The sequence below is a fragment of the Thermothelomyces heterothallicus genome, assembly GCF_042370625.1.
Source record: "Thermothelomyces heterothallicus CBS 202.75 unplaced genomic scaffold P884_scaffold_3, whole genome shotgun sequence".
In the NCBI taxonomy this organism is placed as follows: Eukaryota; Fungi; Ascomycota; class Sordariomycetes; order Sordariales; family Chaetomiaceae; genus Thermothelomyces; species Thermothelomyces heterothallicus.
Genome location: NW_027192564.1, coordinates 268,921 through 283,305, shown reverse-complemented (window position 1 = coordinate 283,305; position 14,385 = coordinate 268,921). Strand labels below are relative to the sequence as shown.

The 14,385-nt window shown below is 60.4% G+C and overlaps 3 protein-coding genes across 3 annotated transcripts; 2 read left to right on the top strand and 1 right to left on the bottom strand.

The window, feature by feature from the left end:
* Positions 1–3,828: 3,828 nt before the first annotated feature.
* Positions 3,829–5,139, top strand: P884DRAFT_267014 (cyclin-like protein; the record flags this gene model as incomplete). Its single annotated transcript, XM_069442072.1, has 2 exons — positions 3,829–4,020; positions 4,108–5,139. 2 exons carry the CDS (start codon positions 3,829–3,831, stop codon positions 5,137–5,139), a joined length of 1,224 nt encoding a protein of 407 aa, XP_069300409.1.
* A 2,088-nt stretch (positions 5,140–7,227) lies between these two features.
* Positions 7,228–9,212, bottom strand: P884DRAFT_169457 (uncharacterized protein; the record flags this gene model as incomplete). Its single annotated transcript, XM_069437300.1, has 3 exons — positions 7,228–7,935; positions 8,059–8,560; positions 8,692–9,212. Coding segments are annotated over 3 exons (1,731 nt in total), but the record flags the coding sequence as incomplete, so codon positions are not given.
* Positions 9,213–9,944: 732 nt separating this feature from the next.
* Positions 9,945–14,363, top strand: P884DRAFT_192927 (uncharacterized protein; the record flags this gene model as incomplete). Its single annotated transcript, XM_069437717.1, has 4 exons — positions 9,945–10,074; positions 10,143–12,813; positions 12,932–13,845; positions 13,957–14,363. The coding sequence occupies 4 exons, from the start codon at positions 9,945–9,947 to the stop codon at positions 14,361–14,363; spliced, it is 4,122 nt and encodes a 1,373-aa protein (XP_069300407.1).
* Between the last annotated feature and the right edge of the window lie 22 nt (positions 14,364–14,385).

The window sequence follows — 14,385 nt, the reverse complement described above, 5'->3', positions numbered from 1 at the left end:
CTGTGAGCATGTCCTTGCACTAACGGGGATGAAAGCTTTACGCAGACCAATGTCCTGGCTCCTGAACGTACGGGGAATCCAACGGGTTGCGGATTCCTTCGTACGGGTAGATATTATAAGGACGTCGTTGGGATGTATGTACGAGAACAAAGCCATGGTACAGAATACAGAAGGTTATCAAGAGGTCGGCTATTCGGCTCAGCTCGTCGTCTTAGCGGGGACGCGGCCGAGGGGTTTGAGGATACTGACATAAAATTTGAAGAAGCGCACTTGAGACTTGGTGGACATTGCACTGATGTATCTCTTCGGATTACAACACAGCCCATGGTGCGTTTCGATTCGCGGCGAAAAGAGAAATTTTGGGGGGAGAAGGGGGGGGGGGGTTCGCAAAACGTCAGTTCATTCCGGATGACTTGCAGCTGACCTTAGTGGACATCTATATCGCCGACTCTTGTGGTCTGGCGGCATGCATGTCTCTCTGGTTGCAGTGCCTGTTCCTTGCCCACCGGGGGGTTGGCAACCTGGCTGTCTCGGTTGACTGAGCGTCCAAGCAGCAAGCCATGACGAGAGGCTTGTGGCATGGCGTTCTTAATCGGCCAAAAAACTGAAGGCCTGAAGATGAGGCCATGGCGATCCCGTGCGAAGCGTGCTGGTGCAACAAACAAACAGAGGACAAATTGTATCAAATGGCCCAGATGCCTCTAGGTCCAGGGTCCGGTGTTTCAGTAGCTATAATGCTGTGTACGAAGCACCGTACGTTCCTACTGATTCCGGTGTTGCTCTGGCCCGGTCGAAGCAAGGGATGGCTTTCTCAAATCGAAACGGAGGCCGGCCCCCCCCCCCCCCCCCCCCTTTCGGCCCACCAATATCACTCAAACTCTTGTCAGAAGTTAATGTTTGATGCCGCCATTTTAGTGTTTAAACGACCTGTCGGCCTGCGTTCATTGTGCACAGTCCCATTGTGCAGCGTAGTCATCTGCTAGACTCCTTCGTCGCTCCCGGCCTGCAGAGGCATCGACGCCTAAACAAGGCAATTATCGGAACAGGGAATTACACGATCCGTAAGCGGACTGCGTATGGAAATATGAAGCTGAGCGGGCATTTTGGTTAAGGAATGGAAAGAAAAATGGAAAAAAGATGTCGCGCCAGTCTCAATTGGCCAGAGGACGCCAGACCGTGACACGCAGCCGCGCAACAGAACACCGACACGCTTCCTTGAGTGCAACTCTGGTTCCGTGTCTCTGAACGAAATTTTGCCCGTGGTCCACCTTCTGCCTGCATGCCGGAGCTCCCCATTCCAGCAAGCTGAGTGGCTCACTGCGGGCTACGGAGTGCCTGAGGACCGTAGATCCCTGCCGTGCTCCGTCCTCTTGCCTGGGCTTCGAATTTCCCAACCGAGCCACGAGTCCACTCAATTCCAGCGTCGCCCACCACCAAGCTCCAGTCCGCCGGGAGCGAGCCTGCTGGCCGTGCCTGAACGAGTGCGACCTCCGCACCCACCCACTACTCCGTACGACCACTCAGGTAAAAGTGCTCGAGTGTCGAAAGCCAAGGAATAAAGACGCCCGCGTCCTGCAAAGCAGAGCTCAGCAAAGTAGTTACGGTGACGTGCAGAGTGCAACGGACGCCATGTTTGCATCGCCTTGCAAGGCGGCCATGCAACCACTTTTGCGGCACAGCTCGACACGACGCGACGCGTAGCGTGGCTAGGCAAGTCGACAATGAACTTTGTAAACGCATGCACGAGCGGTGATGGAAGACATTTGAACGTTTGCGTCTCATGACCGACAGTTCGTCACCGATTCGTTTTGGCGTCGGTCCTTGCTGCGCGCGACGGAGTGAGGTGGGTCGAACAGTGAGGGAGAAGGAGAGTACCCCATACGGGATAGTTATGTTCAGTTTTCCAGTTGTGAATTGTACAGAGCCAGGTCCTGGCGCGATTGCGGGTTCTTGGCGACGCCAGACTGCTGAGCGCTGCCTGGATGGCCTGGTTCTTTTCCCCTGCACGCCCGTGGTCCTGCACCTGGCCAGGGCAGGTACTTCCGTGAGTACGCGGTCGGTGCTGCACGCTGCTTGGTGCTCAACGCTCCTCCGTCCAGTCGCGAGCCGGGGTCCTTGTCTTAAACCGGCCGTTAACCAATCTCTGCGCTCCATTTCCACTCCCTTTTCTTCTTCTCCATCCTCCTCCGCCCTGAACAAATATCCATCTCCTCCTCCCCTTCCCTTTCTCCTTCTCCTCCATCCGCAACCAGTCATTCCCTCTCCCTCACCGTCCCTTCCAACATTTCCCCCCTGTTGGACTTCCTTTTCTCAGACAGAGAAACGGAGGGAAGGAGGAGATTTCGAATCTGGGCCCCCGGACAAGCTAGCCTCACCCAGCCTCATATAAGGACAACGACCGGACTGGTGCGTTGCAGAGAGCTGGAAAGAAAAAGAAAATAAAGAAGCTGGAATTGGGAATCTCGCACGTTCCTGGTTCTTAAGGCTCTTCCAAGCTCTCGAGCTCCACCACGCTGCGTCCTGGTTTGACTTGTTCCCCCCCCCATTCTTCGGTTCGACGACGAGGAATCCTGCAACTCTACGCGGCCGCTCCCTTCGTTTCGAGCACTCTTTGACCTCGCTCTCGTTCATCACCCAACGCACCGACTTCGGACCTCGGCCTCGAGCGAAGCAGACGTTGGCTGGTCAATCTCGAGACAATCGCGAGGGAACAAAATAAAAGAGGAAAATCAGACGGGGGATTCCAATCCGTTTTCCACCAGGACACGGGTCATTTGACAAATCTTGCCCACCGATCCACGAGCCGAGAGCGACTGGCGGTCATCTACATGATCTCAATCGGTGCATAAAGACCCCCCTTTTCTGGCCTTGTCGAGGCTCTGAGAGTTGAAGGTATGTGTGTGAGCTTTTTTTTTTCTTTAGAACAAAACCTTTCTCCGAGATTCCGTATTCCCTTCCTCGAGGGGAAATATTATCCTGGAGCCATGCCTCTCCCGTCGTACTCGCCCGATAGCTGCCCCTGATGTCATCAGTTCAGGCACGAGCTCGCGTGTGGACAAATAACTGAACAATGCCTGGTTGCTCCCCTCTCCAGATACATGCCGATCCGGGTGCTCCCTGCAATCCGCGGCATCTTTCACACCCAGGCCTAATCGACCGGCGATCCATTGACAGCTGCCGTGGGACACGTTAGCTCGTTGCTCCCGCCCAGCGTCAGGAATTGTGCTCATTTTTGCGTCGGTCCTTGTCCATCGACGACCCGCAGCCGTGGCAGTAAGGGATCCCATCCGATTCTTCACTCTCCTTTCCGCGCCTTGAGACTCGCCGGGTCCTCGTCCGTGCCGGAACGAGTCTCTTGTTGCCAGCTCGGTCGAATCACAGCCAGCCAGCCAGCGTGGTTACTCCCTCTAGTTACTTGGAACAATGGAACAAGAGAAGGGAGTTATGGGTTAATGGACCGCTCTGCTTCTGTGCATCGAATACGGTCGAGAGCTCGGAGAATGGGACTGTGCTGATTCAACGATATAGAAGACCTTCGGCCGACACAATTCAGAACCGCACGGTCACCCGAAAAAGAAAAACCTTGATTCTCTTTTTTCTCCATTGAAGTCGGCGATTTTTTTCAGCCACAGCCGCTCCTTTCCCGTACTTCTATTTCATCACGCTCTTTAATACTTTAATACTAGTCATCGTACTCGGTCGACGTCTCGCTCCCTCGGCTCGATCATACTCTCTACCCTAATACTACTTTCCCGGAATTCCTGGAGAACTCGGAACAGCCGTCGCCCACGTGGACTTTCCCGGTCTTATTTATCCCGAAAAGTCAAGATGGCGCCGTCAAGTTACCAACCCGACGAAACCTTTTTCGTCGAGTCGGACGAGCCCAGCCAACGCATGATGATGCGCGATGCTGCCAAAATGCTTGCGCGGAACAAGCAGGAGATGATCGCCAACGAGCTCTCAAGGCTGGCCTGTGACGAGTATCTGGAGGACATCATGCAGCACATTCGTCAGATGGAGGTATGTCATCCGACCGGGAACGGTCAATAGGACGTAGCAAAGGAAATGCATATCTCTTGCTAACTTTTCTTCTTCACCTTCCTCCAGGACGAGACATTACCCGATGCGAACCTCATCGACATGCAGCGCGAGATTCAGTGGTTCATGCGGCCGTATCTCATCGACTTCTTGGTTGAGGCCCACGCCGCCTTCTCGCTGCTCCCTGAGACCCTTTTCCTTACCGTGAACCTCTTGGATCGGTACTGCTCGAAGAGGGTGGTGTACAAGCAGCACTACCAGCTGGTCGGCTGTGCCGCCCTCCTCATTGCCGCCAAGTACGGAGACAAGAAGGACAGGGTACCTCAGATCAATGAGCTCAACAACATGTGCTGCGGCCTCTACGATGCCGGCATGTTTACCCAGATGGAGATGCACGTCCTCAACACGTTGGACTGGAACATCGGACACCCGACCGTCGACTTCTTCACCAAGCTGGTTGCGGCCGAGGAACGGGATAGCCTGGAAGTGGAGCACATGGCTGCATACATCTGCGAGATTGCCCTCTACCACCGGGATTTCGTGTCGACGAAGCCCTCGGTCATGGCAAGGGCATCTCTGGCTCTCGGCCGCGCAATTCTGGGCAAGCCCGAGGTTAATGACGGCGAGTGGGACCACGCCGATAACGTGACCCTCGTTGCATTGTCGCAACATCTGCACCAGCCGTCCGTCACCCTTGCGAGGAAGTACTCGAGCCAGTACTACTCGCGAGTGTCGACGAAGCTTGCCGACTTCCTCGCGCAGCAGGCTGCCATTGCGCGGAGAGGGGTGCCACCCTCGCCGCCCGCCGAGCACTCGCTCTCCGACAAGGCAACAGACGTGTACAGCACACCGCAAAAGGGGCTTGGTGCCGTCCCCGGCGTCGCCGACGGCTACATGACGCCGCCCATCACGCCGGATGGTACGGGGTTTGGCCAGAACAACGCCATGGCGAAGGACTATCAGGTACCGCCTCGTTGCCCTGTCACGCCAACACCTCAACCGAGCCAAGGCCAGTCGTACAACTCGCAGTCACACGTTCCCCAGCAACAGCATATGTCGGGGCCATCTTATTTTGGCACTGCGTCTCATATGTCGTACTAGGGCTGCTGTCCAAGGGGGGGACACGCAGGACCAAGTGTGGCTGGCGTGACATAGCGCTTCGTTTGGCGACCGGCCTCTGTCTCTTTTCGCAAAGGAAATAGACGCCGTTTCCTTTTCTCCACTTTCTTCTGGGCATCTTGAAATATACCAATACCACCTTGGAAGACAAAAGATTGCATTCATCTGGCTCTTTTCTTTGCACGGGAATCATCTAAGCGTCATGGCATCAGCGTTGATTTTCTTTTCCTTTTTGCGGTTTCTTTTTTCAGATCACTTATTCGATTTCACTTCTTCGTGAGATACACTGGTGCGGCTGCATCATGGCTGCAGCCGCTGTCGTGGCGCGGGGACCTGTGATGTCCCTGGGCTGTGACAGCCTCGATTCGCAATAGCCATGCTAATTCTTCGCCTGAAAAAAAAAACCGAAATTCTGACCACAAAAAAACAAAAAAAAGGGGGGGGACGGGGGTGTGTAGTAACGATCCATTTTGGTGTGGAGTGGGGGGTCTCACCACGCATGCCGGTGATACCGGACGTGGATGTTGTTCCCGCACCCACCAAAGGTTTGATAGAGAGGAAAGGGCTTCAGAGTGGCGGGATTTGTGACGGAAAGGAAGAGCGGATACCAAGATTGGCAAAGGTACGAATGGGCAGAGATACCCGGATGGGTTGAAGGGGCAGGAAATGAGCGGTGGGTTGTTGGCACAAGAAGGATAGGCCAAGGGATCAAAGACATCTCTTGTCTCTCCTCGGTTGATGGGCCAGCCCGCTGGCGATGGCTTAGCGGCAGCTACCACTAGGTTATACCACGGACTTGCGGACAGCCAGCCCCAGCGCGACAGAAAGTGGGTGAGGGGATGATTGCCGACTTTTGCTCTTGGTCTTGAAGAGGGGAATATTTGACCGCTGCTGGACAAGACAACAGCGATGGGACGTAACCGGGGGGTTGCTTGGGCATTCTAGTTGCTCTCAGGCTTACCTCGTAGGTGCCGCAAGCAAAGAGGTAGCTAGCTGCTGAGAAAAGGAGAAAAGCAAAATTCAGGTCGCGCGCGTGTGTGTGTGTGTGTGTGTGTGTGTGTGTGTGTGTGCTGCCGTACATTACATTCGATACCCCTTGTCTGGCGTGCGAATCATGATCCTCATCTACTGCTATTATATATGGTGCTCTGTTAAAGGTTCCCTATTGACTCAAACCTGCGATCCCCCTTCCCCCCCTTTCTCTCCACTTGGAGTATGGGTTAAGTTTGAAGGAGGTAACTATGGTTTTGCACACAATTGCTGTCTTGCTGGCGGTGGCTAGCTCCTATCTGTCTATCTGGCCCTACCCAAGTCATCGAACCCCTTCTGGTCAGTGTGCGTTGGCTCATTCATCCTAATCCTCTTCCTCGCCGGCTTGCTGCTGCTGTTGCTGTCGTCGTTGCTGTCGTTGTTGTTGTTGTTGTTGTTGTTGTTGTTGTTGTGGTGGTGGTGATGGTGGTAGTCGTCGTCGTCGTCCTCCTCCACGGCCGCGCTGGCCCGTCGCCGCAGGGGTACCGCCCTCCCCCGGGAGGCATCGCGACCCAGGGCCGGCCGTTTCCCATTCTTCTCTTTCTTCTTCTTGTTCTTCGAACTCTCGGGCCGTCCTCCTCCTCCTCTGACGCGTAGCACCTCGGTACCCCGGGCCCCAGCGGCGTCGGTGCGGCCCACGTCAGCCCTCCTCCTCCACGCCTCCTCGTCGTCGTTCCCGTCGTTCCCGTCGTCGTCGCCGTCGCCATCGCCGCCGCGACTGCGCATGAGGAGGTGGACGACGGGGTCGCGGCGGCCGACGACGTCCTCGTCGCGCAGCACCAGCACCGCTCGCTTGCCGGCGAAGGCGGCGGCGGCGGCGTCGGAGTCGGAATCGGCGGGGCCCAGCTCGTGCTCGAATATGACGCGCTCGGGCGTCCCGCGGCATCGGCTCAGCCAGCGTGCTAGAAGAGCCTGCTTCTCCTCCTTCTCCTCCTCCTCCTCCTCCTCCTCCTCCTGCTGCTGCTGCTGCTGCTCCTGCTGATGCTGCTGATGGTAGTAGTAGTGGTGGTGGTGGTGGGGGTGGTGGTGGTGGTGACCCGCCGCCCCTCCCAGGACCTCGCCGTACCGCATCATGCCCGGCAGCCGGGAGGCGCCGAGCACGTCCCGGCGGCGATCGCCCATCCACAGCCGGAACGAGCCCGGGGCGCCGGAGAGGTAGCACGTGTGGAAGGGCAGCAGCCCGCTGAGGCGGTCGGGCACCGCGTCGGGGGAGGAGGAGGAGGACCCGTCGGCTGCGGTGGTGGCGTCCCGAGAGGCGCCGGGGAAGACGAGCACGGGGATCGTGCAGCTCAGTGTTGTTGTTGTCGTCGTCGTCGTCGTCTTCTTGGTCTTGGTCGTCGTCCAGTGGCTGGATGGGCTCGTCGGGTCCCGGTCCGGCCCGGGTCTGGCTCCGGATCCGGATCCGGTCCCGGAAAGGGGACCGCGATTAGTGCCACCACGGTCGTTGCCGTTGTCGTAACCGTCGTCGTCGTCGTCGTCGTCGTCGTCGTCGTCGTCGAGGCTGCCCATGACGCTCACGTCGAGCTCGTAGATGCGTGAGACGAGGGTCGAGTCGGCCGTGTGGACGCGCCGGGCCGACTGGGCGGCGTACCTGCCCGGATGGATGCCCAGGGCGGGCAGGTCCGACTCCCATAGGGTCGGGAAGGTGGCGCCGCTGTCGAGGAGCACGCTATAGATAATGCGGGGCCCGTCCGGGTCCGGGACTGTCTCGCCCGGGGCGCTGGTGCTGGGCTGGGGAATGGTCCGGGCCTGGCCTGTGCGGGTCGGGGAGGCGAGGTGGTGTTTGGTGGGTGAGGAGGTGGTCACGCGGGAACTGTTGTAGGTGCTTGTTGTTCTTGTCTTTTTTGTGGTGGTGTTTAGGGGGGAAGACACGGAGAAGAAGGAAGATGGTTGCTTTGAGTGGTCTACTCCGGCTCTCCCTCCTTGCCCTCCTTCTCCTACCCCTCCTCGCGATACGTTGGCCTTGCGCCGACGGAAGCCCATCCGGATCCGGTAGTGGCCCATGTTCTCGGTGGGCTGGCGCCAGCTCGCCTTGCTCTCGAGACAGAAGCCCTTTTTGGCCACTACGTTCGTCCGCCCGCGCGTGAGCGGGGGTTCGTACCACAGCCATCCCGGGCCGTGCTCGGCCGCGTAGCGGTTCAGGCGAGCCTCCCGGTCCCGGGTGAAGGAGGAGTAGTCCGGGCAGCGGTCGACGACGCGGCCGGCCCAGAGGAGCGTGTACGAGTCCGAGTACGGGATGGCGCCGGACCGGTAGCCGGCCATGGCCGCCTCGATGTTCTGGCGCTCGGGGGGGAAGCTGCTGCTCTGGAGAAGGGCGCCGAGGATGTCGAGGCGGTCCTGAATGGCTCGGTTCCGGGTAGACTCGAGGGCCGATCTGTGGGCGGATCAGCCTTGTTCTTTTTCTTTTCCTTTTTCCTTTTTCCTTTTCCTTTTTTTCTTCTTTTTTATCCTCACGCTCGACACCGACTCGGGCGCGCGTTCGGGCGAGGAAAAAGTAAAACTGACCTGGGCTTTGTGTTCTCCTCGGATGCCTCGTCCAGCCTCTGCCTTTGCTCGACGGCTTCCTGGTGTGTCTGGGCAAAGTACGGCACTCCGCGGTAGTGGTCAGCCCATAGACGGGTCTGGGCAACCTTCCTGTCGGCTATCTGAATAGCACTGAGATCCTCTCCCTCGAGCCAGAGGGGGGACCCTATCACGATGGATGGCTTCCACTCTTTGACTGCTTTGTCGCTGCTGTCGGTCCGAACCACGCCGGGATGCGAGTCCGCGTGCTGCGCGTGCCCCTGGAGCTCCTGGGCCTCTGCCCTCACCACACTCCGAGTCCGTACCCGGTGGGAGCCGAAGACGGCAGCTTCGTGGCCGTGAAGGTTATGGGCAAAGTTTCGTGCGTTGTATGCAGCCCGCCGGGAGGTTGTTGACGATCGCCTCCTTGCGCCAGGGACATCGTCTCTGCTCAGGGTGCCCGGTCCGACGGGATGACTGGGAGTCTGCGAGTCTCGTACGACCAGAGAGGCCGGGCCGCCCATGATGCCCCCAGAGTCATCGGATGCTTTGCCGTTTGTTGTCATTGTCGCGATAGGGCCTATGTTCGTTGACCAGACCAACTTTTTCCGACGGTTCAGCGTCCAACGGGACTAGAGTCTGTGTGCAGCCGGTTTTTGATCGCGGAGACGACCATTCTTTTCTCCTTTCTTTCTTTCTTTCTTTCTTTCTTTCCTTCTTTTTTTTCTTTTTTTTCTTTATTATTTTTTCCTCGGCCGCCTGAATCAAGACAAAGAAGTATTTCACCGGTCAGCTGCAGCAAGCCCCTTGCGCGCAGCGGCCATAATTTTTCTTTGTCTTCTTCTGTATAAGGGGGGGGGACTCCTTTGTTTGCCAACCACCGCGCAAAGGCTGAAAACGGGAACTTCTTCTCCCTGAGGTCCAATTGCAACATAATGCCGCCCAAAGTCCCATTTCATTGTGTGCAAAGCGCTTCAGCAAGGCTGTCAGGAGCGCATTCCAACCAGGGGGACAACAAGACTAAGAATACCCATCACCTCTGGCCCCTTGCGTTTTTTGTAAAGGTGTAGTAGATTGCTGCATCCCTTGGTCCCGGTGGAGCTGTTGCCATTGAAACACCCAAACGACGCCATTCTCTCTCTCTTTCTTTCTCCCCCCTTCTCTCTCTATCTCCTTCGCCGGCACACCTTTGCCTGCACGCTTGAGAACTCGGCCAGAAGAACATAGACAACCCGACTTGTGCAGAGACTTGCAACATGGCCGGCGAGTATTCGAGCAGTCGTCCGCCGTACGGTTCCCAAGATGCCTCGAGGACACAATGGCCGGGAGTCCCGGCCGAAGCGGATATCCCCCGAATACACCAGGGGATGCGCATTGCAGTTGACGGTATGGTCATGGCGCTCGGGGATTATTAAATAGAACGGGGCCCGACGAAACTGACTCGGTGACACCAGCGGGATTTGTCAAGTTTCTGATGGACTATGCCGCCAACAACAACAACAACGACGACGAGTGTCCGCCCCTGTTCAAGGCGTACCTCGAAGAGGTGGTGCTCAGGCCAGGGGCCGAGGACCTCAGACTGCAGGTCGAGAGCCACCTGCGGAACCCACGCATCAGAGACTTCGGCCTCGGCCCGGTCTTCCTCCGCGAGCTTGAGAGGTACAGCATCTTCGAGCAGGTGTTTCCTCCGGTGCCTGGACGGCGGCCTGCCCTACCGAGCGCTCCGATTCCCGAACCGTACCGGCCCCTGGCTCCTACCCCGGGACGGCTCGCCGAGACTGCCTCCGAGACGCCCGAGCTCGTCGAGCTGGGCCTCGGCGAGGGCGGCGGCGAGGAGACAGACTCCGGAGACGACGAGCTCGAGAGAGCCGCAATGATGGAACGCCTGCAAGCCCTCAAACAGGGGCGTACGCCTCCGCATCGGAACCGTAACGCTCCGGCCGCTCCCTTCCCAGGCCCCGGCGTTGTGTCCGTTCCTCCGCCTATCCCTTCGAGGAGCGCCTCCGGCGAGGAAGGCAGGGGCGGACGAGACACGGGGAGGCTTGCCGCATTGCTCGGTCGGCTCCAGTCCATCCCTGTCCTGTCTCGGGCTGGCGAATTTCGGGAAGAGGGAGACGAGGCGATGGGCAGCCGCCGCGACTGGGAAGTAGACTCCTGGTACAAGGGCAAGCGACAGCCCCCATTGGCGGCCCGGCTCGACACCGTCGTCAAGTTCCTCGCCGAGGAAGACGTGGACCGGTGTCTGAACTGGGAGGCCAGATTCGGGGAGGTTGTCTCCTACCTGGAATGGCTCGCTCTCGGCGACGGCAGCCATCAACTGCGGGCCGCCCACCCGCAGACCCGGGCCACGTTCGACGACGCCGTCACCAAGGCAAAGGCCCACGTGCTGTTCGAGAAACATCACTACGAGCCCACGCCCCCCTTGATGATGATGATGATGACGAAGATCGCCAAACCGCCACCGAGGCACCACCCCCTGAGATCGACGCGCCTTGACTGGATGGTCGACCCGCGCCGCCGGCCCCTCCCGTCCTGGACCGCGGCGGTGATGCCTGACCGCAGCGAGCTCCTCCCGAGGGCGATCGTCCCGCGGCCCCCGGTTCCCGTCAACAGGATGCTGGTCGACAGACCCGGAGACCGTGCCTTGTACGACCGATTCGCCGAGGACGAGAGAAGGTGGTGGCGCCGCATAGCCGGCAGAAACGGCCCGGACGACATCCCCCGCGACGACGGAGGAGCCGAGGACGCCGCGGCCGAGCGGCAGAACCTCGCCTACATCGAGGAACAATCCTTCCTCTCCGTTTGCCACCGCCAAGATCGGGAGCAGCAAAACAACAACGACGACGACGACAACAACAACAACAATACCGGAGACGACAGGCCGGCAGCGAGATGGGCGAGGGAGCGCGGGGCCCGGCGTGCCCGGCTGCAACGAGCCCTCTGCGCCCTCCCCACCGACCCCCTCCCCTTCCGCCGTGACTCCTCCTCCCCTCGTCGTCCCCGGAACACGCTGATCCTCCCCCTGCCGGCGGCGGTCCTGCGCCGGGCCCGCGAGCGCGCCGACGGCCTGCAGTGGACGCCCCCTTCGCTCTCCCCTTCCGAGCCGCTCCCCCCCGCCGTGCGAGGAGGACCAGGACCAGGACCGGGACCGGGACCGGGACCGGGACCGGGACCGGGACCGGGAGCGGGGGGGAAAGAAGGGGAGGAAAACGACGACGGTGATGATCATCACCACCAGCAGCAGGACTCCTACGATCGCCACCACCCATTCGAGACGATGCCCTACAACGTCTCGTACCGCGAGCGGCTCCGGCGCATCAGGCAGGCGCGCGAGCTGGCGCGGCTGCGCGTAGAGGAGGAGGAGGAGGAGGAAAAAGAAGAAGAAGAGAAACAAGAGGACGAGGGAGGCGGGCGGGTGGTGCTGCCGCGGAACCTGGTCGTCGGCGGGCCGCTTGTATGGGCCGCGGCCGACGCCGGCGCGCGGGCACGCCGGGACCTGCTGCGGGCGTGCCGGACCGCGCTGTCCCTGCTCCGCGCCGCCGGCAGGAGGGTGCCGCGGCCGCTGCTCAAGGCCGTGCTGAGGGCCGCCCGGAAGGGGGCGGAGAAGGGTGATGGCGGCGGCGGCGGCGGCGGCGGAGGGGAGTCGTTCCCGGACGGGGATGGGAGGAACGTGGTGCCTGCGGGAATCAGACCGGCGGCGGATGCCTGGGAGCCGCAACAGCGGGGAAATGAGGAGGGGGAGGTTGTTGGTGGTGGTCGCGGTCGCGGTCGCGGACAGGGGGAGAGGCAGCGGCGGCCGAGGCTGCTTGACACGGACGAGGTCGAGTGGCTCAAGTTCCTGGCCGGGGAGTGCGTCAACCGGAGGAACTGGACGGGCAGGTTCGTGCCGGACACGCCGAGGGACAAGTACCGGCTGTTTCTGCTGTTCGCCACCAAGGTGCAGAAGCTACTGGACGACAAGAACCCCCGGGGACTCTTCGCCTCGCACCGCGCCGCCGTCGAGGTCGAGGACCTGCTGAGGGCCATCAACGCCGGCAGGGACAGCAGCGCCGTGACCAAGCACGAGTTCCGGCCGCACGATGCCTGCTGCTGGCTCGACAGGTTAAAGAAGAGCGGACATGTGAGGTGAGATTGCTGAGAGCTTGAACCATCACTCACATTTGCTGAAAAAAAAAAAAAAAAAGGGGGGGGTGGGGGTTGGAAGGGGAGAGAGAGAGAGAGAGCTAACTGACCCCGTTCGCAGATTCCACCTCGATCCGCGCTGCTACGGTATCGTCAAGCGCCCCGAGGCCGAATTCTTCCCGGAACACCGCGTGCTCTGGCCGGCCGCCGCCGCGGGGTCCGACGAGCGCCCGCGGCCCAGCTTCTCGCGCGGCGACGTCGCCGACTGGGGGCGCGTCGTCCGCGACGGCCACGTGCCCGACACCGGCGAGGGCAGCGCCATCTGGAACTTTTTCCTCTCCCTGGCCTTCCGCCTCGGCTACACCATCTCCACGCTCGAGGCGGAGGCGGAGGCGGAGGCAGAGGCCGAAGACGAGGCAGGACAGCGGCAGCAGCAGCAGCTCGTCCGGACTCGCCTCCGCCTCCGCGAGGCCGTCGACAAATGGAAGCGCGCCTGCGCCGGCGACCCTTCCTCCGCAGCCAGCGTCGCGGAGCCGACGCCCCGCGAGCTCGCCCTGATCCGCACGCGCCTCGTCGACGAGCTGCACGCCAACGAGACCATGCTGCACCCGGCCCGGCGGCGCGTGTGGTTCGACAACAGCCGCGGGCAGCAGCCGCGCGCCGTCCTGGTCCGCGACTTCAACTGGGACTGGGCGGCCGTTCCCCGCCCCGGCCGCCGTCGCAACCGCCGCCACCAGTTCTGGTCCCTCGACCGTTGGCCGGCGCCTTCCTCAAAGGAGGACGACGACGACGATGACGACGGCGGCGCCCCCCGCCGCCGCCGCAGCAACCAGGACCGGTTCGCCGACGGCGCCGCGACATACGACCCTGCCGCTGTCGACCCGACGACCGACTGGCGCTACACGCAGCCCCGGATGCGGCCGTACGGCGACGAGCGGGTGTTGTTCCGCCCCGGCCCGGCCGTCTACCAGGCCGGGGATACGCGGCTGCAGAGGGAGGTGCTGCGGGGGCTGGTGGAGGACATGGCTGACCAAGGTGAGTTCTTCCTGGCCTTATCCTTTTTCTTTCTTCCTCCTTCTCTTCTAGGGGATGTGGGAGTTCTCGAGGAACAATATGCTGACTTACTTGGGTGCGTGGATATCACAGCTGCCGGGCTGGACGAGGAGCAGCAGCAGCAGCAGCAGCAGCAGCAGCAGCCAGAGCAGGAGCAACAGCCACGAACTTGGAGCGATATGCTCGCGAGCTGGAACCCACTCTCGCGCTGTTCATCGAGGGCAGCGCGTAATAAGGAGGCAGAGGGACAGGACGACGGAGGAGAGCCGGAGAGCAAGTTGCCGCCCGTGGACGTCAGCGCTATTCCGAATAGCTGGGATCCTGTTGCGGCGGCTGAGCAACACGACGACGTTGACGACATTGACGACGTTGACGATGACATGGCGTTGTTGCTTGATGACGCTGACGAGGCGGGTGACGACGGCGCCCATGATGACGATGATATCCAGAGCGTCGATGTCCTTATGACGGGGATGGGCGATCCACGGACGACAGCTTGAGCCCAGTATGCTATGGCCGGAC